At 41.4% G+C, this 19,552-nt stretch overlaps 1 protein-coding gene and 1 long non-coding RNA gene across 8 annotated transcripts in view; both read right to left on the minus strand.

The window, feature by feature from the left end:
- LOC142064168 (ephrin type-B receptor 5) overlaps window positions 1-19,552 on the minus strand; it is a 315,634-nt gene that overhangs the window by 225,255 nt on the left and 70,827 nt on the right. For 5 of the 7 annotated variants that reach the window (XM_075108841.1, XM_075108808.1, XM_075108801.1 and 2 more), the window contains 4 exons: window positions 18,884-19,033; window positions 18,542-18,735; window positions 17,121-17,276; window positions 15,468-16,146 (listed from right to left, as the gene is read on the minus strand). The exons of 1 other annotated variant lie outside the window; for it this stretch is intronic. In XM_075108841.1, the coding sequence (XP_074964942.1) occupies window positions 16,038-16,146; window positions 17,121-17,276; window positions 18,542-18,735; window positions 18,884-19,033 (609 nt within the window). In that variant the 3' untranslated portion in view covers window positions 15,468-16,037. Of the gene's footprint in view, window positions 1-15,467; window positions 16,147-17,120; window positions 17,277-17,633; window positions 17,716-18,541; window positions 18,736-18,883; window positions 19,034-19,552 lie in introns of those variants that run through there. One more of the 7 variants, XM_075108832.1, reaches the window with a different exon arrangement.
- Window positions 11,355-13,980, minus strand: LOC142064577 (uncharacterized). Its single transcript, XR_012663160.1, has 3 exons — window positions 13,891-13,980; window positions 13,064-13,113; window positions 11,355-11,436 (listed from the first exon to the last, which is right to left on the minus strand). It is a non-coding gene; the product is annotated as an uncharacterized LOC142064577 (long non-coding RNA).

Below are 19,552 nucleotides of genomic sequence, written 5' to 3' on the forward strand. Positions count from 1 at the left end.
TTGGACAAAATTGTATATTTATCTTTTGCAGGCCAGTAACCCACCTGTCAGAACTGCTCACACCTACACTATCAACAACCCAGTCCCAGGCAGATAGCCAGGTCGATATCATGAGACAGCTATAAGAGATAGGTGAATGAAGTGGCACCACTTCTGAAACCACCACTGAAGTGCTGTGTTGAACGACGTGACTTTTCTACCAAAAGGAATAGATCCTGTTTGTTCAAGTAAAAGCAAGGCCGGGCTGAGCAACTTTTGAGGCCTGAAGTTCTGCCATTGTTTAAATACTGTGATATTGTTACAGTATTTAAACAAATATACATGGAATGCTAGCCTCAAAATCTGGAAAGGCTATTTGACAATCAGCCTGAGATCTCAATTAGTGACCAACCTTCAGGCTGCAGTTATCACTGTCTATATAACTCTATCTTTGTCTTAGTATCATTTGTACCTGTGCCTAATGTGCTCTCCTTTATTCTCAGCAGCTTGTTCTAGATGCTAAAATGCCTAACATGAATTTTTAAAGCCTACCATTAAAAATTTGTAAAGATGAAGTAAATGTAACATCCCTTAATTAAAATATTAATTAAACTTCTGTAAAATATATTCTATATTATTTGGAATAATTTTTAAAGCAGGTGCTCGTCACCTCATTCGATATATACACATAAGGCTTGATAGTTATACAGGTCTGATGAACTTGTCTAACAGGACTCTGGAAGACTGCGTGTGTTGACGTACTACCTGTAAAGTGTCCAGGAATGAAGAAGTTACTTTCTTTTATTATGGAAACTTATTTTTAGCATGCAAAATTTTTCTCCAAGGGATTCTTCTATTCACAGGAAAAGGTAAAACCACATAAGCTAGGGTTCTTCAGTGTTTCTACTCCCACAGTCATTTTAGAAGCAGCAGAAAGGCTGGTGAGAATTTTTGTCCTTTCGTGAGCGAGGAAAATGACTTGATCAATCTTTACACATGCAACTGTTCAGAAAAGTCGTTTGGCTGATGTCAGGATTTCTTGCTGCTTCCTCCTCTGAGAAATACGTATGTTATGAAAGCAAGTGGCCTGATTATTACTTACATGCTGAATAGTCCATTTTCACAGTTTTCTTTCCCTTTGCCATGGTGGTCTACCTTTTCCAGTTAGGCCAAGTAGCCTAACAGCCCTAAATACAACTGTACTTGTTGAGGTAATTTTCAAATACAAACAAAAAGACAAGCTTGAATCAAATATTATCTTTTCTCATCTAGATAACTACATAGAAACAATCATGTGCTCAGTGAAGTGAACAATTTTGAAGCATTTTAAGTGAGAACTCTTTCTTCCTACATATTGTTACATGTCTGAATAATGGTTTGGGAAAAAAACAGAAGGGAAACTAAAAATCTGCCATTCTGGAATTCAAGGCTAAGTACCACATCTGGAATGGAACTAACCTATGATTAGTTCAGGCCCAGGGACTGACCGACCAGGGGACATCTCTGCAACAAGACTTGCAAGTTGAATGTGCATCAGCAGTGTAGTGTGCATTCGTGACAATGCCGTTTAACTACTTGCTGTGATGTATTAGGAAAAGCATAGCCATCAGGGCAAGAGAAGTGATTATTTGCCTCAGCACATATGAGGTTGCATCTAGAAAAAAGTCCTAGGTTGAGCTCTGCAGAGATGATGATGAAATGGAGTGAGTACAGTTAACAACCACTATGATACTTAGTGTGCTGGGACACACGGTATATGAAGGAAGGCTGAGGATGGCTAATCTGTTCAGCTTCGAAAAGCCTAGGGTAGATATAATTTCTATCTTCCCATACCCATGGGGAAGGGAAAAAGGAGTAAAACTCTTCTCAGAACAACACAGTGAAAGAGAGAGGCAACGGGAACCTGTTGTGTTAGGGGAAGTTCTGACAAGACATAAGGAAAAATTCTCCTCCTGAGGGTGGTTCGGGCTCAGCGCTAGAAATGGTACCCAGAGAGCCTAGGGAATTCTTTGAGATGTTCAGAATTCACCTGAATGGCCTGATCTGGCTTTGGAGATAATCCTGCTGTAAGCAAGGGTTTGGAGTAGAAAATCCCAAAGCAGGAACCACCGGAGGTCCCTTCCCACCTAAATATTTGTATAATTGCAACTAGATTAAATTACCTCTTTTTCCCCTTTGAATCTTGTCTCTAAAACAATTATTTTTCCACTTAACAAAAGCCTGATTTTGAGAACAGTTAAAAAATTATATTTCCAGTAAAGAAACATTGAACATATTTTGATTAAAATATGCTTCATATTTCATATTCATATATGAAGTCACGGCAGTCAGAAACAGTTTGGGAAAATGCAATACACTGATAGCACATTATTTAAGCAAAGCTGAGAGAGGTTATTGAGCAGTTCTTACCCAAGAAGCCTTGTGCTCTTATATCAGCTCCCTTTTCAATGAGTAAACATACAATTTCCTCACTCCCAGCAGAGGCAGCAAAACATAAAATATGTACCCCTGAAGAGTAGTTAAAAGAAATGCAGGAAATGACATGAAGTTAAACAAGACCAATGAAAAAGTCAGAAAAAACTGTTTTTCAAAATATGTCCCCATTTACACACCATGACTTAATTTGAAATTCCCACAACAACATTCCAAAATGACTTGCTGAAGATGAAAGCAGCAGAGGAATGTAGATGTTTTGCTTGAGAAAGAGAGAAAATTATTTTGACAAGAATCAAGTCATAGCAAAGGGTAAAGGCAGAGCAAATGGGAGATGTATGTTCTTTAGAGGGGAAGGTCGAGGGAGTAAGAAGACCTTTCAGACTGGGCAAGAAGAACATAAGAAACAAACAACAAGCAAATCCATGAAGAATTTTAAAAATAAGAAACTGCTTTGAACCTACAGGTTCAAAATTACTGAAAATGGAGCAAATGTGTCAACAACAGGGCTAACTAGATCCCACAACCTCTCTGGGCAACCTGCTCCAGTGCATAGTCACCCTCACAGTAAAAAGGTGTTTTCTGGTGTTCAGCCAGAACCTCCTGTGTATTAGTTTGTGCTGATTTTTTGTTTTTGTCCTGTCACGGGGCACCACTGAACAGAGCCTCACTCTGCTGTCTCTAAACCTTCCCTTCAGATTTTTGTACATGTTGAACAGTCCCAACTTTATCAGCCTCACCTCATAGGAGAGAAGCTCCAGTCCTTTAATCATCTTAGTGGCCTTTCGTTGGACTCTGTGCAGCAGCTCCATCTCTCTTTTGTATTAAGGAACCCAGAACTGGACACAGGAATCCAGGTGTGTCCTCACCAGAGCTGAGTAGAGGGGAAGGATCACCTACCTCGATCTGCTGGCAACGGTCCTCCTAATGCTGCCCAGGATACAATTAGCCTTCTTTGTGGCAAGGGCACATTGCTGGCTCATTCAACCTGCTATCCACCAGGAGCCCCAGGTCCTTTTCTGCAAAGCTACACAGCCAGAGGCATAATTTTTTTCATTTTTTGTTTCAGAGACAGGGTTTTTTTTCAGGCTTTCATTTTGGTGCAGGAGTGAAAGAAGCAATCCCCGCTTCACCTTATGGGATGAGGAGAAAGAACCATGCATATAATGAAATACAAGTGGAGGCATAACAAAGAAAAGATTTAATTATGTACAAACATCAGAAAGGACAAACAAGAAGGGAAAGGAATAGCTTACATTAATCTTAACTGCTGTTTATAAACTTAGCTCCTACTTACAATTTCTATTAACAGGGTAGAACATAACCTGAGTGGATGTACCTACTCAGCATTCATGCAAGAGAAGTTCATCATGTACAGAGAAGCAGTGCAAGGCCTACATCCCACTTCAGTCTTATTATAAAGTATGAGTAGGATGTAAAGGAGTTCATCAGTCTCATAATGGCTCTATTTCAAAGATTACTTTTTTTCCTCATAAATGTAGTTCACTTAAAATGCCTTTGCTTCAATGAAATGTCACTATATTTACAGTGAAGTAAAAAAGAGTAAGATTAGACCATCATCTGTAGCAGATTTTATCTGAAAAATGTCTGTCTGAAAAGTTGCTTTTATTAAGCATGTACATGGAGAGATACGTGACCCTCTTTTGGAAGCTTTCATGCTTTCTCAATCTGATATTAGACAATAGCCCAGTAGCAGTTTTAGAGGAGAATGTTGAAAACTCAATGGGGAGGAAAGATCTGTGATGCTAATTTCAGTAGGAGTACATTTTAATGTCATCAGGAAAGAAATGGAAACAGAAGTGTAAATACACATATATACATGCATATTTAAACACAATTTATATATATATGGACACCACAGGTGTATACATATATAGGCAACACAGATGTCTGACTGAAAAAGAAGGGACAGTACAAAAAGTAGTAGAAATTTTCTCTCTAAACTTACTTGCTTACACTCATAGATTGTGACACTGACAGTTACTAAATACAGTGGCCAGATTGTTGCCTAACATAAATCAACTAATTATATTAATTGCACTATTCCGGTTTTTATTAAATGATAATTCAGCCCGTAATAGCTTAAGGGAATGACCCAACTTTATAGAGAGAAGAAATGTGACAAGCAGGTTATGGAATTTAGAGAAATGGAAACATAAATTAAATTTGGAGATGAAAACAGTTCTGGTTTTGCATTCTTTTCCATGTGTCCTGCAGAAATTTTCTGCTCTTCAAGGGTAATTCAGATTAACAATACAATGAAAAGACGATTCTGTCCTGCAATAAGGCACTATGCTGATCTCACGTCTTCTCTACCTTGTGAAATCCTGGCAGCAAGTGTTCCAACATTTCCGAGAGAATTTTTTATGATAGAGAGATTAATGTTTTGTGTCAAGAGAGAGCCTTGCTGACTGTTAACATATAATTCTTTACTTTTTCTGCTCCAGTTTTAAGTGACCAGTTCTTTGACATGTCTACTAATTACCTAATATTTTGTATCCCAAGTTCTGTACTATCACAAATATTTCCTGATACTCAGCCTACACTTCTGCTTATCAGATTTCAGTCCTTTGCTTTTTGTTATATTTTCTGAGACCTTTTTGAAAAATTGCTCTCCATGGCTGTTACATGCTTCTTTGAAGCATAAGATGAGGTGAGATGAGATGACGTGACATGACGTGATGTGATGTGACGTGATGCGATGTGAAATGAAGGCTACAGGACAGAACTGGTGAAAAAAATGCATTCACATGAGAAAGAAATAGGAGAGACAGATGACTAAATCACAAGTCTCTGTGCACTCTGAGGCAATGATCTTTCATTTCAAAATGGTAAATAAGAAATTCTGTGACTATTTTATATATATATATATACACACTTCCAGACAGCTACATTTTGAATATCATTGACACAAACCATCTGTCTTACTTTAAGGGGCAAACTGTGAAGCCATGGCTGATATAAAATATTTCCTTACAACATATGTGGACCTACAGAACAATAGTCCTATTTGAGAAGAAAATATTATTCAACAATATGGATACATTTGCACAATGTGCCCTTTTGTTCTTCAGATAATTTTTATGCTGACTTTGCTTTGGTATTACTTTCCACACACATCAGAATTTCATATTGCACAGTTGAGGTTGCTAAATTTTTTCATAGTTGGGTATGGAAGAGCTGATGCTCTTGGACACAAAACAAAACATGATATGAAGTTTCAGATTAGTTGTATTAGTGCTGGAATGGGTGATAGTGAAGTCATTAACAGCTACTGTATGTATAATTATATTACAGAGTTAACACCCAGGATTAAAATTTGGTGCTTTTAACTGTATCTGGCTGCCTGCAGGCTCAGTCAGGCATTTCCCCATGGATAAGAGTTCCACTTTGGTACGTGGACTAAAGACTACTTCCTTTTTCTTTTTTAATGAAAACCAAACTTCTGGAGCAAAGTTCACTGACAAGATTTGCCTTCCTTGGATATTCTGAAGTCAGTCTTTATGGAAGACACATGGACATGCCACTGATGTCACAGATTGTACGAAGAGGAAGAAAAGGAGGACAGATGCAAAGACACACAGATAGCATGTCAGAAATAAAGACATCATAGCAGTTTATCCCAAAGGTAAATACCAAAGTAGATGAGATTGTAACCTTGTGTCTGAAAACTTATCCTGTGGTTCAAGGATTCCTGACATGAGCTCCCTTTTCCATTATTGCCTTCACCAAACTGATAGTTTCTTTCACCACACCAATGTGAAGAGTAATCTCCCCTGCAACACACAATTTCCTTGTTGTCTATCACACCATATCAAAGGTGCCAGAAGCACTTCAACAATAAGAAATCTAGAGCACAACCACAGATATTTTATTAATGAAAAACTGAGAGATGGTTGGGAATATACAGGATTTTCAAAGATTTCCATGGGACTGAGAAACATTCGAGAACTCAAGAAAAAAAGAACTTACCGCCTTTGGAAGAAGGGACAGGTGACTGGCATTCAAGATGTTCCGCTCCATGACCTTTCCTGGCACCCAGGTCAGGCTGACAGGCCTGTAGTTCCCCGGATCCTCCTTCCGACCCTTCTTGTAGAGGGGCATCACATTCACTAGTTTCCAGTCATCTGGGACCTCCCTGGTTGACCAGGACTGCTGATAAATGATGGAGAGTGGCTTGGCGAGCTCCTCTGCCAGCTCCCTCAGTATCCTCAGGTCAATCCCATCCGCCCCCATGGACTTGTGAACATCCAGGTGAAGGAGCAGGTCAGTGACTGCCACCTCTTCAACAACTGGGACTTCATTCTGCATACTATCTCTGTCTCCCAGCAGAGGGGCCTGACAACCCTGAGGATGACCAGTCTGACTATTAAAGACTGAGGCAAAGAAAACATTAAGTACCTCAGCCTTCTCCTCATCTTTCGTGGCAAAGTTACCTTCCGCATCCAACAAAGGAGGGAGATTCTCCCTGGCCCTCCTTTTGTCACTGATGTATTTATAAAAACATTTTTTGTTATCCTTAACAGTGGCGGCCAGTTTAAGTTCCAGCTGGGCCTTTGCCTTCCTAATCTTCTCCCTGCATAACCTCACAACATCCTTGTAGACCTCCTGAGTCACCTGCCCATTCTTCCAAAGGCGATAAGCTCTCCTTATTTTCTTGAGTTCTAGCCAAGGCTCACTATTCAGCCAAGCTGGTGTTCTCCCCCACCTGCTCGACTTACGGCACATGGGGACGGCCTGTTCCTGTGCCTTTGAGACTTCCTTCATTAATAACATCCAGTCTTCCTGGAGTCCATTGCCTTTCAGCACTGCCTCCCTAGGGACTCTGTTAACCAGACTCCTTAACAATCCAAAGTCTGCCCTTCTAAAGTTCAGGGTAGTGGTTTAGCTGTCCCCCTTCCTTACGTCTCCAAGAATTGAATATTCTATCATGTCATGGTCACCTGGTCACCCACCAGGCCTTCTGTTTGTAAACAGCAGGTCCAAGGGGGCAACCAGGGGATCAGGCTCAGCCAGCATGGGTTTATGAAAGGGAGGTCCTGCCTCGCTAACCTGGTCTCCTTCTATGATAAGGTCACCCGCTTAGTGGATGAGTGGAAGGCTGTGGACGTTGTCTACTTGGACTTGAGTAAGGCCCCTGACATTGTCTCCCACAGCATTCTCCTGGATAAGCTGGCTGCTCACGGCTTAGACGAGTGTACTCTGCACTGGGTTAAAACCTGGCTGGATGGCTGAGCCCAGAGAGTGGTGGTGAATGGAGTCAAATCCAGTCGGCAGCTGGTCATGAGTGGTGTTCCCCAGGGCTCAGTGTTGGGGCCGGTCCTGTTCAATATCTTCATTGAATATCTGGGTGAGGGGTTTGAGTGCACCCTCAGTAAGTTTGCAGATGACACCAAGCTGGGTGGAAGTGTTGGCCTGCTGGAGGGCAGGAAGGCCCTACAGAGGGACCTGGCCAGGCTGGATCGTTGGGCCGGAGCCAACGGTATGAGATTCAACAAGGCTAAGTGCCGGGTCCTGCACTTGGGTCACAACAACCCCATGCAACGCTACAGGCTTGGGGAGGAGTGGCTGGAGAGCTGCATGGAGGAAAAGGACCTGGGTGTGTTGGTTGGCAGCCATCTGAACATGAGCCAGCAGTGTGCTCAGGCAGCCAAGAAGGCCAATGGCATCCTGGCTTGTATCAGGAATAGCATGGCGAGCAGCAGCAGGGAGGTGATAGTGCCCCTGTACTCGGCACTGGTGAGGCCATGCCTCAAATACTGTGTTCAGTTTTGGGCCCCTCACTACAAGAAGGACATTGAGGTGCTGGAGCGTGTCCAAACAAGGGCAATGAAGCTGGTGAAGGGTCTAGAGAACAAGTCTTATGAGGAGCGGCTGAGGGAACTGGGGTTGTTTAGTCTGGAGAAGAGGAGGCTGAGGGGAGACTTTATCTCTCTCTCTACAACTACCTGAAAGGAGGTTGTAGCGAGGTGGGGGTCGATCTCTTCTCCCTAGTAACAAGCGATAGGATGAGAGGAAACGGCCTCAAGCTGTGCCAGGGGAAGCTTAGGTTGGACATTAGAAAAAAATTCTTCACCGAAAGGGTTGTCAAGCATTGGAATAAGCTCCCCAGGGAAGTGGTTGAATCTCCATCCCTGGAGGTATTTAAAGAAGGGTAGACATGGTGCTTGAGGATATGGTTTAGTGGTGGACTGGGCAGTGATAGGTTAGCGGTTGGACTAAATGATCTTAAGGGTCTTTTTCAACCTTAACAATTCTATGATTCTATGATTCTATGATTCTATGATTCTATGATTCTATGATAGGTGTTCTCTGAATATACCTAGCAAATCAAAGCAGGAATGGAAAAAAATGATAGAATACAAAACAGCAGTCATGAACAAATATTTGGCAGGTGGTAAGGCCTACTTGTGATAAGGCCATTACCTTTTTAGGTGATGGAGACAAAAAGCCTTTCCTTGTTTAGATGTTTTATCTTTGTAAATCCTTAACTGTAATGGAAAAAAATGCAGTAGCAGTATGGCCCAGGATTTGGGACTCCTTTGCACTGGCATATCAGAAAATTGTGAAGTTCAGTCCTCACTGTGTTTAAGAAGGGCTTACAATGCAGGACTAGCTCTTCTGACAAAGAGGCCCCATATAAGCAAAGGAAAACTGTGGCTATGGAAGAAGTGGCAGACACTGATACATTTTCCTCAATTCAGGTGGTTCTTGCGACTATTTGGTTTGAGATTTGGATAGCAAAGCTCTGATAAAATGGACTGTATGTGGTCCAAACTTGACCTGTGGACCATTTCATGGTCTTTTCTTTCGTAGAATAGATTGATAATACTGATGAAAGACTGCTTAGTATTGTAAAATACCAATATAAAGATCCATTTTTGGAAACTCTCATCTAAGGCTAGTTCTTGACAGCTGGGAAAGAAAGAATGCACATTTGAGCTACATAGAATGGATTTCCTAAAAAACTTTTCTGCAGAAGGATCTGGTGTCCTAGCAGCCAAAGAACTCAGTTGTGAAAGGCTTACTGTGGTTTGTGGGTGAAAAAGCAGCGCACAGTCAGTGTGAGAGGCTGATTTTCTGTCCATGTATGGTATTAGTGAGTCTGATTTTGTCTATTCTTGATATTTTCCTCGTAAGAAGGATGCCTAAAAATGTGATGAAGGAAAGAACCATAACAATGATGTGAGGGCCAAATGGGACATGTGACAGGGAGACATTTAAGTATTTCAATTTTTTAGAGTATAAAGTGGTGAATACATGATGGTGGAAAACGAAGAAATACCTGATTACACATACCTCTTTATCCTAATTGGGTAGTGCACAAAAAGTGCCAGGCAAACTGCAATTAAAAATTACCGTAAGCGTAAGATTGAGTAGCCATGGGGAAAACCAGTCCAAGGTGTCTGGTAGATTCATTATTCCTGAATTAATCAAGATTAGATGCCTTTCTAGCAAAGATTCTTCAGCCAAGTTTAAGTTAAACTCAGTAGTGGGTAAAGAGGTGAAATATAATGTCCTGGAAGCTAAAGGAGATCAGACTAGATGATCAGTGTTTCCTCTTCTGCCTTAATTTTCATGGCAATATGCTCATGGTTCTTTGTGAGAAGACTTGGTCTTATTGCTAGTACTGTGCTTAACCTGCACGGTATTTGGAGATCTCACGTGCAGACTTGGGTCCATAAAGAGGGGCAAAGCATAGAAATTTGCTTTCTGAAGAGAAGACATCATCTCACAGCCGTAAGAAAATGGACCACACCTAGGTCTGTGGTACTGAAAGCTGAACTTACAGTTCAGCTTGCTAGTTGTGCTGCATTCTGACTGCTGCTGGATAAGAGAAGTCTCAAGAACAGTTCATTGTTTTATGATATATATTTGTGTGAAGCTACTCAACCTAAGACCCTCAGTGTTAGCTTAATAACTTAGCATTATTTTCTCAAGAAGTCTAAAAAGCATCCCAGATTTGAATGAAAACAGTCAAGCAGTCCTAAGAATAAACATTACCTCCTCACTAAGTTCTATGTGCATGCAGTTAAGCAGCTGTTAACATGATCCCTAAACTGACATTTAGTTTCCTAACTGATAGGTTTGATAGACTGATCTTTCAGTTTGGAACAATATTTCACCTGTCAAAAAAATACATTGCTTCTCAATACAAATTGCAGGCAACCCAGCTGTTGGACTATTGCTACTTTTACTGTAGTTCTCTTCATTGGGGAAAACCACATTTGTTTATCGTGATCATTGTTATTGTTGTTGTTTGTTCTTCCTATAAGTCTGCAGAGATGACAGGTTAAAATAGCAACAGTTTTGCAACTTATAGTAGAGACATTAGAGTACCTTATAATTACTGTCCTTTTTAACAGAGTTGCTTGTAAATGATCAATCTGTTACAGCTGTCCAAATGCATGGTCAGTAGTAAGTTTGTATAAAAGTTACCAAGATGCAATGAGAGTTGCATAGATGTAACTAAAATTCTAGTTTTAGCCAGCAGTGTGTATAATTTCCAGTGCCATTGTAAACTAGAAAAAAATCCAACCTTACTTAGCATGGCCTCATTTCAAGGGAATAATTTTCAGAAGCAAACAGCACACTTGTTAGTGTTAGCTAAGCACTCTTGGTCTTGTATAAGAGACATAAATAACAGACCAAACTCTATTAACTAGTTGAGGCATAGATGCCTAGATGCCAACTCACTGTACTCATACCAGCAACCTGCTGTTACATCAGTTGACTAAAAGAAAACATTACTCTCTTTGTTCAAGGAACAAAGGTCATGCCAGAAACTAGAAAGAAATCTTGATATGTCTTCATGAATGTGCATGTTTCAACTGAGACTATTTCAGGAAGACAGTTTTCTCATCACCCAGAAAAGGAAGATAAGATATATAAGCTACAAGGCTTTTTGAGGGCATTTAGACCTTCTCTTCTGTAATTCAGGTAGCAGAACATCAAGGGGAGAAATTCCTCTTTGAACAGGTCCGAGTTACAAACCAGCAAGTTCTAGAAGACACAGTTATTTTTCATTAGCTCAGTGCAGCCCTTTCAGTAACACAGAAGTGGAACAGATTCATACACAGAGCATGATGGTCTTGAATGCCACACAAAAAAAAAAAGTAAATTCTGAGGGAGGCACCATTTTTCCATTTAGGTTTGAAAAGTGAAGGATTAAACTAGCTTTTTAGTAGGAGATGAGGTTTGCTCTTCCACACTGTCTTTTAATGATATCCAGAGATACAAATTTACATATGATCCACAATCCCTAGGATGCTTGATACTCATGAATAGTTGCTCGCATGGAATACATGTGAACATCCCACTGCATTACCCTCTCTAGCATCAGCTGGTTTCAGGGAAGAACTGGTTTTGTCCTGAACCCAAATCTACTGCTTAGCTGCACCTGTATGCATAAGAACTGTGTAGCTGACTGCTGAGAAAGCGTGCCAAAGGCAGAATAGATTCAAGCTGGTTACCTTCACTTAAACTAGCTCGAAGGTAGATTTGTTGGCTGGAGTCCCTGACCAAAGAAGATCCAGTGGTAGGGACAGCTCTACCTTTGTTTATTACATGTAAGTTCCTTCGTGTTGCTCATAATTTCCCACCACACCCAAAGATTTCATACAGCTTAATAACATGTGAATTGTCTTGGACTAGGGAAGATACAGCAGCCTCCTTCTTTCTAGATAGTCCCAGGTGCTGAATATTTTTGTACTAAAGAGAGAGATTCTTTAATCTCTCCTTCAGTGGCATTAAGCAGCTTGTGCTCCCTCAACTAGCCCTAATATAGTGCTGTCAAAGTATGCACTAAGATTACATCCTTGAATTTTAAAAAACCAACAAAACAAAAAAATAGGGACTGCAAGCCATATCATCTGCACATACGCTGGGGATACTTGGGTGCCAAACATAGAAATCACTGTGTAAGTCATACAGTCATTGAGCCTTTCCTCAACATCATTTCAGGCACAGATGCAAAAATCTTAGCTTATGTGCTTGTCTTTGAACACTCTGGGTAGCAGGGCCTGCTTTTGATATAAACACACCATGCCTTAGTGATGCAGGGGCTACACAGACATGTAGCTCCCAGCTGAGAATGCCACTTGGCTGCTGAAGCAGCATAGATGTGAACTTGCTTGCCTGATGTGCTCTTAACTGACACACCGGTGCAGACCCAATTGTCTCTCTGGGAGACTATCCAGTAACAGACACCAAAAAGACCGGTCCAAGGAACCTCATGGGGAATAATTACAAAACAGCTTGCCTTAAGGTAAAGTTTCTTCCTGTTTCCAGATAGTGGAAAGTTGGTGTTCAAGCAGAAGAGCTATTAGTCTTTGCAATATGTTATTTCCACCTGTAGGTACTTCTGAGTTTTCAAATGCCCAATGCCTTCATGAAGGTCTACACATTGATACCTGTGCATTTAATTTACTCAGTCTTCCTATGCACTGCATATTATATATATCACATGAAGTAAATGTGGGCAAAACCATAATAATCTCCTATTGCTTCTCTGGCAAAGAATATGGCTCTGTAAGTCTTTTTTGCATTGTTTCTCACTCTTCAGGAGAAGGAGAGATTATCAGGTGCCTGAGCAAGCTCCACTCCTTTCTCTCCTGATTCTCATCCCTACCTGTTGAGGGTGCTTATATACTGCAGGACATCCCAGATGACCAGTTCTATCTGTGGGAACAGAATGTAGGATTTCTCCTTTCACATAAGGCTGAGAAAAGTGAAATCAGGATATGTCTAACACTTTTGCCATGACTGCCTTTCCTCCATACTTGTAGAATTGAGGACTGACATGATGACAAATAACAAGATGCATTGTAACACAAGAGCCTTTGCATCCCAAATTATGGAAGAAGGCAAGTTCCCTGAAAATAGGGAACACCCTGGGAATAAAGAGAATGAGGAGACAGAGAAGTTACCCTTTCACACTCCATCTGTGACCCCAAGCCTGTCCCTGTGTAGCCTAGCCACAGCCAGGATATCTTGACACTTGACCCCTTGCAGCCAACATAGGGACATTTCAGCCTTACCTTAGAACAGGAGGAAGAAGAGATCTATGATGTCCAATCACTACTTGCCTGCCTTGGTATTGTAAATCCCTTTACTCTGACTGTGAAAACAACTTTGCCATAGACTTCATTTGCAAAAGTAAATGTGCTACTGCCTGACCTGCCACCAAGCAGTTCATTTCACTGCAGCTCTATTAAACCTCACTGTCATCAGTATGAGATTCAGACAAGGTTCCCATTTTGTCTCCCACTGCATGGAGGGAATGCATTTTCTGCATATAAGTTTCGACTAGGCTGAAAAGAGGCCATAGGATTTGAACTAGATCACTAATTTCTCCACTAATCTTGACCACCCAAGGCATGGAAAATATAGCCTGCTGTGTTTTCCCCAAATCACCCGCAGAACTTCTAGAATACACTCATATATGGATATGCATACCTGCATTGTTGTCCTCTGGTGGCTGTATGTGGAATGTGCTAGACACCAGAGATTCCCCTCAACATCTCGTGCTCAATATGCTTTCTGAAGAGGACAGCACTTGTTCAGTCTCAGATGCTGTAGGTGGAACTGACAGTTGTCAGCATACATGTAGCTGAATTTGTGAATATTACAAGTTTGTAGAAACCCCTTAAAAAGCAACAGACTCAAATTTTCAAGGGTAGGACTCACTGTAGTCTGATGTGTTTTTTGTGTTCTTTTTTTTTAATTTTCACACTTTGTACAGCTGTGAATGTTTTATTCTTGTTTCCTTGTATTGTTTTTGTATTGACTTTTTTATATCTTGAAAATTCCACTGCTATTCTCCCTCTTCAACTGAAAAAATTTAACAGCAATGTTGCTCTAATTGTGTAATAAAGAGTTTGAACTGTGTTGGCTATTCTAGTAAAACTATTCTGGAGCATCTCCTACCATATTATGGGACTCTTCAGTAACTATTAAATGTGGCTTCTAGGTCTTCAGTTGCTGGTTTGACTGGGGGAATCCTTAAATCTGTACAGCAGTAGTATCTGCAGAAGTCATGCTATTCTAACCTTGACAGCTGGAGAAATACAGTAAGTTCATGAACCATGACACTAGTTCACAGTTAGCCAACAGATGGGCACAGATCAAAACAGCTAGGGTTATTTTCTCTCTAGACACAAAGAACAGATCTTTTTATGGAATGTCTTCACTGGGGTCTTGCTTAACAAGGCTATTTCCATTTCTCTTCCAATGTGTTGGTGAGGTGGACAAGTGTATAGTTAATGAGTTTTCCTCTCAAGCTCAGCTTCATGTTTTCATACTCCTGCACAGGAGTAGCTACAAAGATACAGTCCTGAAGCTCTGCTCCTCCTCAAAGCAGATCTTTCCTCAAGCAGATACTAGTCTGTTTGAAGGGAGATATAAGACCTGTCATTCTGGTCACTCTCACGCACTCTCATGCACCTCTAACCGTTGATCCCAAGGACATTGTTATTTCTTTTTTAAGGATTGAAGTCACCTGTGGGACTGGTATCCTTCCTTGATCACTCTTGACAAGAACTTGTGAAAGATTTTCCCCTCCCTTGTTCCAATTGTTTATTTGGAGTTTGGCTACTGCAGGTCTGCTTTTTCTTTAGAAACAGTATTCAACCAGCTGTGCCCACCGATGTAGCTGGTTAGGGTGAGAAAAAAAAACACAAATATTTTTCAAAAGCAAAGGACTTCAGATTTTTTCTGTCATGCTCTTAAATATCTGTAGTGGGGTCAGAAGAGAACAAACCCCAAATTCTGGGTGCTTAGGATTTTAGAATATCAGAATATTATGCCTTTCCTCTCAAGAAGGGACTTTGAGGACCAGAGCTATTTGTTTCCCTCTCCACTTGCAGATCCAGCAGGATGGATTCTAGGAAACCTTGTTGTTCTATTCTGTTGCAGTCCCACAAATAGAGTTGTGTAGCACCAAGGACTTGGTGTTCCTTGTGTCAGCACAAGGATTAGTAAGTTTCCCTCCTGGATCACGGAACAGACCCAAGAACTACACATGAAATAGCATAGAATTTTGAGCCCTTTACTCTCAACTTCTTTACAAGGTGACATGTTTTATTGCTTGAGTTCTGGAACAGCCTGGCATACCACCAGGATGCTCATCTCCATCTAAAAAATAATCTCTCACACCATGATGGCATTCTTTGGGGAAAAAAAGGTAATTTTTTGTTGCCTTTATGATGTCTTTGTAGCTTTGCTGGGCTCCCAGCCACCAATAAAGCCTGCTGATGGCTTTGTAAAGTTGTCTGATACCTTTTGTTGGCAGAGAAGCAAAAGGTGCTCGTGATCTGTCCAAGCTATTATTTTGTTTCCTCCCCATGTTATAACTTCTCCCTCCCCCAACCCAATCCTAGTGTATGATGTCAGCCGCATTTAAATGCCACCAGTTATTTAGCTCTGCTTCCAAATCACTGCAAAGCTTTGTTTTTGTTCATGGAACAGGACATGTAGTGTGCACTCTCTGGGTGTATTAAGTCTTCAGCATACTGACACCTCTTTTTCTTACAGTGGAAATCTCTCTGAATTCTCCCAGAACCTTTCCAGAGTTTGAGACTAGTGGAATAAGGATGGTGCAAACATCACACTTCAACTGGTTCAAGCTGATTCAAATGGACTCGCATGAGCTGGATGCTGTTTAGAATCCTTTTCTGGTGACCAACAGGGGTGATGCCAATACGCTGGATATCTCTGCAAGAGAATAGAGGATGTGGAAGGTATCAAAATGTGATTCTTGTTCTGAACGGTCCCAGTCCATTTCCCTGTAGATCCAAATTAATGTGTATGGATATACATGTATGTGTATCTGTCTGAGAAACAGTTGACGAGCCTTCTGCTTTTGCTTGGCAAATGTTGGTGGGTGGAGGGGGTGTCCGCAGAACTTGATACAAAAAGAAGCAGTGGAAGGGGGCCATGTAAACGATCAGAGGGCTGAAACACCTCTCCTATGAAGAAAGGCTGAGAGTTCAGCCTGGAAAAGAGAAGGCTTCAGGAAGATGTTATTGCAGCCTTTCAATATATAAAGGGGGCTTACAAGAAAGATGGATAAGTACTTTTTACCAGGGCCTGTAGTGAAAGGACAAGGGACAATAGTTTTAAACTGAAACAGAATAGGTTTAGATTTGATATAAGGAAGTATGGTGAGACACTGGAGCGGGCTGCCCAGAGAACTTGTGGATGCCCCATCTCTGGAAGTGTTCAAGGTCAGACTGGACAGGGCTTTGAGTAACCTGAGCTTCTGAAAGATGTCCCTGCTCATGTCCCTTCCAAGCCAAACCATTCTATGATTCTAAGAATGTTCCTTTTTGGATTCTGTGTTCTACATAACACTTCAACTCAGTATATGGAATGGCTGGTTCTGCAGATCTCCTTAAAAATGGTTATTACCTGTGGTAGCTGTCATCAACATTTTGATGTAACAGTCTCTGCAACACTGACAGTATGTTTGGTAGTGTACATGGGATCAGTATTAGTGCTTACAGAAACAGGTTACAAATGTACAGTGGCAATGAGGGTGTCCAGAGGCCCTAATAAGATGTAAGAAACAGTAGCTACTTTGCTCTAGCTTCCCTCTCCTTTTTCATGAGTACATATGCTCCATATAGCCCTTACTAAATATTTCTGAGATGGCGTTCACTTTCTCTGCTCTCTGCCCCTCTACTTACTCCAGAGTCATGCGTGATATGACATCAAATGTAATCAGACCAGCCTGGTCAAAATTCTCCTTGTAATGGCCCATCTTGATTGCATCCAACCACTCATGGGCATTGTTGAGAGACGGGAAATCTGGACGACAGTTGCTCAGTAGGGGCTGAGTTGGTCTGCAAAAGAGGCAGGCTCTAAAAACCCAAGTTATCAACATCAGCTGACCGCATTAATAAGGTTGAAGTTATGAGAGGGAGAGAATGCAACCTCTGAAGAGAACAGAATGGAGCAGAACAGTGATATTTGTTCTTCACAACCTGATTCCTAAAGTCCCACCTTGATGCCCTGTTTCTAGACTACCTGTGTTCCCTTTTCTGCCTGACAACAATCAACCCACGACACAAAATTGATCCTTCCTTCCAATTTTATACTCTCTCACGCACATTCTCTTCTTGTTACCCCAGATCTTTCCACACTTTCTGGTTCTAGCCCTATTAGCTGGGCAAAGAGTTGCAGTGACAAGGTTTCTGAGGCACAGAGATGAGACCTTATAACTTTTTACCTTTATGACTAGCTCTCCCTCTCCTAGATGCACTCCTTGGATCAGAAAGTAACCTATGAGAAAATGAGTGTGTTGTTTCAGTTCCGACACTCATCAGATAAAAGCATAGCAGTAAAAGGCCAGAGAAATGACTGTATATACATGGCATTTCCTCTTTTCCCTGTCACCTGATTTGGTCCCAAAGCTATAACTGTCTTTATGTGCTGTTCTTCAGTAATCTGGGCATGACTAGGTACTTTTCCTCTTCCCTAGCTGTGGAGTACCTTGCAATGAGACAAGGTCTATAACCACACGGAAAAACCCTCCAGGTCAGCAGGATGCAATTCCATCATCAGCCCAACAGCCATCTAATCTTGGCACCATTTACACCCCACCACCCCCCAAGACTTCTCTTTTCCTGACCTCCTGCCTCTGGTTCCATCAGGCTGCAAAATGCAGTTGGGAAAATATGGGTTGCAAGCTGCAGTTCTCTATTTTAGCTACAGATTTCCTTCCCTCCATAAGCTAAGCTCTTTTCTTCACCACCTCTTGTGTAACAATACTGCGTGATCAGAGAGTATCTTGTGTAGCTGCACCCAAATGTGATCCCCCCTTCATTCCCTAAGATCCCTAACTCATGTTCATCCTTAGTGCTCCTCACCACATGATTTATGTTTCCTCACATTTGGCGCTCAGAACTCCTCATCACCCATTAAGTGAATCAGAATATACAGTTCTTCTAACCCTCTCCCCCATGTTTATTTCCCCTTCCTATTTGGTCCCAGTCTTAGATGAGAGGGTTGGAAAAGAATACTGTATAGCCTGATTTACTGCTTTCTTTTCCTCATGATGCCTACCCAGAGACAAGCCCTATTATTTTGCACTAAATCCTCATCTCACCTGCTACTTCCAGTGCCAGTAGCTTTGAGGGCCGATGGCTTGCGGATCATTTTATCTAGGGCACTGACTATTTGCTCGAATTTGGGTCTCTGGACCCGCTCCTTCTGCCAGCAGTCAAGCATCAGCAGGTGCAAAATAGTTGGGCAGTCTGGTGGTGGTGGTAAGCGATAGTCCTGGTCAATGGCGTTAATTACCTGCAGGAAAAGAAGAACAAAGTTTTATCACAGCTGGGAAAATAAAAGACAACCAAGCTTCAGTCACTTGGTGGTGTATGACTTTCTTCTACTTGACTGATATAGGACAGACAGGCAGATATAGATTTTCATGACTTCTAAAACTTACATCCTGATTGGACATGTCCCAGTAAGGCCTCTCACCATAGGACATCACCTCCCACATGACAATGCCATAGCTCCAGACATCACTGGAGGAGGTGAACTTGCGATACTGGACAGCTTCAGGGGCAGTCCAACGGATTGGGATTTTGCAGCCCTAGAAAGCAGTCAGAGAGCAACCAGAATGTTAGTGAGATAGGGACTACTTGTGAAAATTATGTCACTGAACTGATCAGATGCTGGCAGCACACGACACAACTATGAATATGGAGTGCCAGCCCAGTTGATACTGTCTTGTAGACATTGTTGGTTTAAATTCAAACTATGCTGAAGGTTTTCACCTTGTTCTACTAACAAATATAGATGAAAAAACAGAATCATGCACCCTTGCCCCTACAAAACCCATGATGATTTTAACTTTTAAAGCTCTTCTTTGCAGCATTTGAGAGGTGACAGATACTCAAATCCCCCTGAAAGTTACAACCATTTGGAAATCTGAAGCCATTTAAACAATCCCAACCTGCAACACCAAGGACAGGTACACTGAGTGGCTAGCATTAACTCCTCCTTCTATCTTGACCTGCCAGATGAAATATCATTCAGGTGCTGGTTTTTCAAAACACATACATCTAAAATTTGTTTCAGTTTTCAGTGACTGAATTCTCCTTTATCCCCT

The sequence above is a fragment of the Phalacrocorax aristotelis genome, chromosome 1 (genome assembly GCF_949628215.1).
Source record: "Phalacrocorax aristotelis chromosome 1, bGulAri2.1, whole genome shotgun sequence".
Lineage (NCBI taxonomy): Eukaryota > Metazoa > Chordata > Aves > Suliformes > Phalacrocoracidae > Phalacrocorax > Phalacrocorax aristotelis.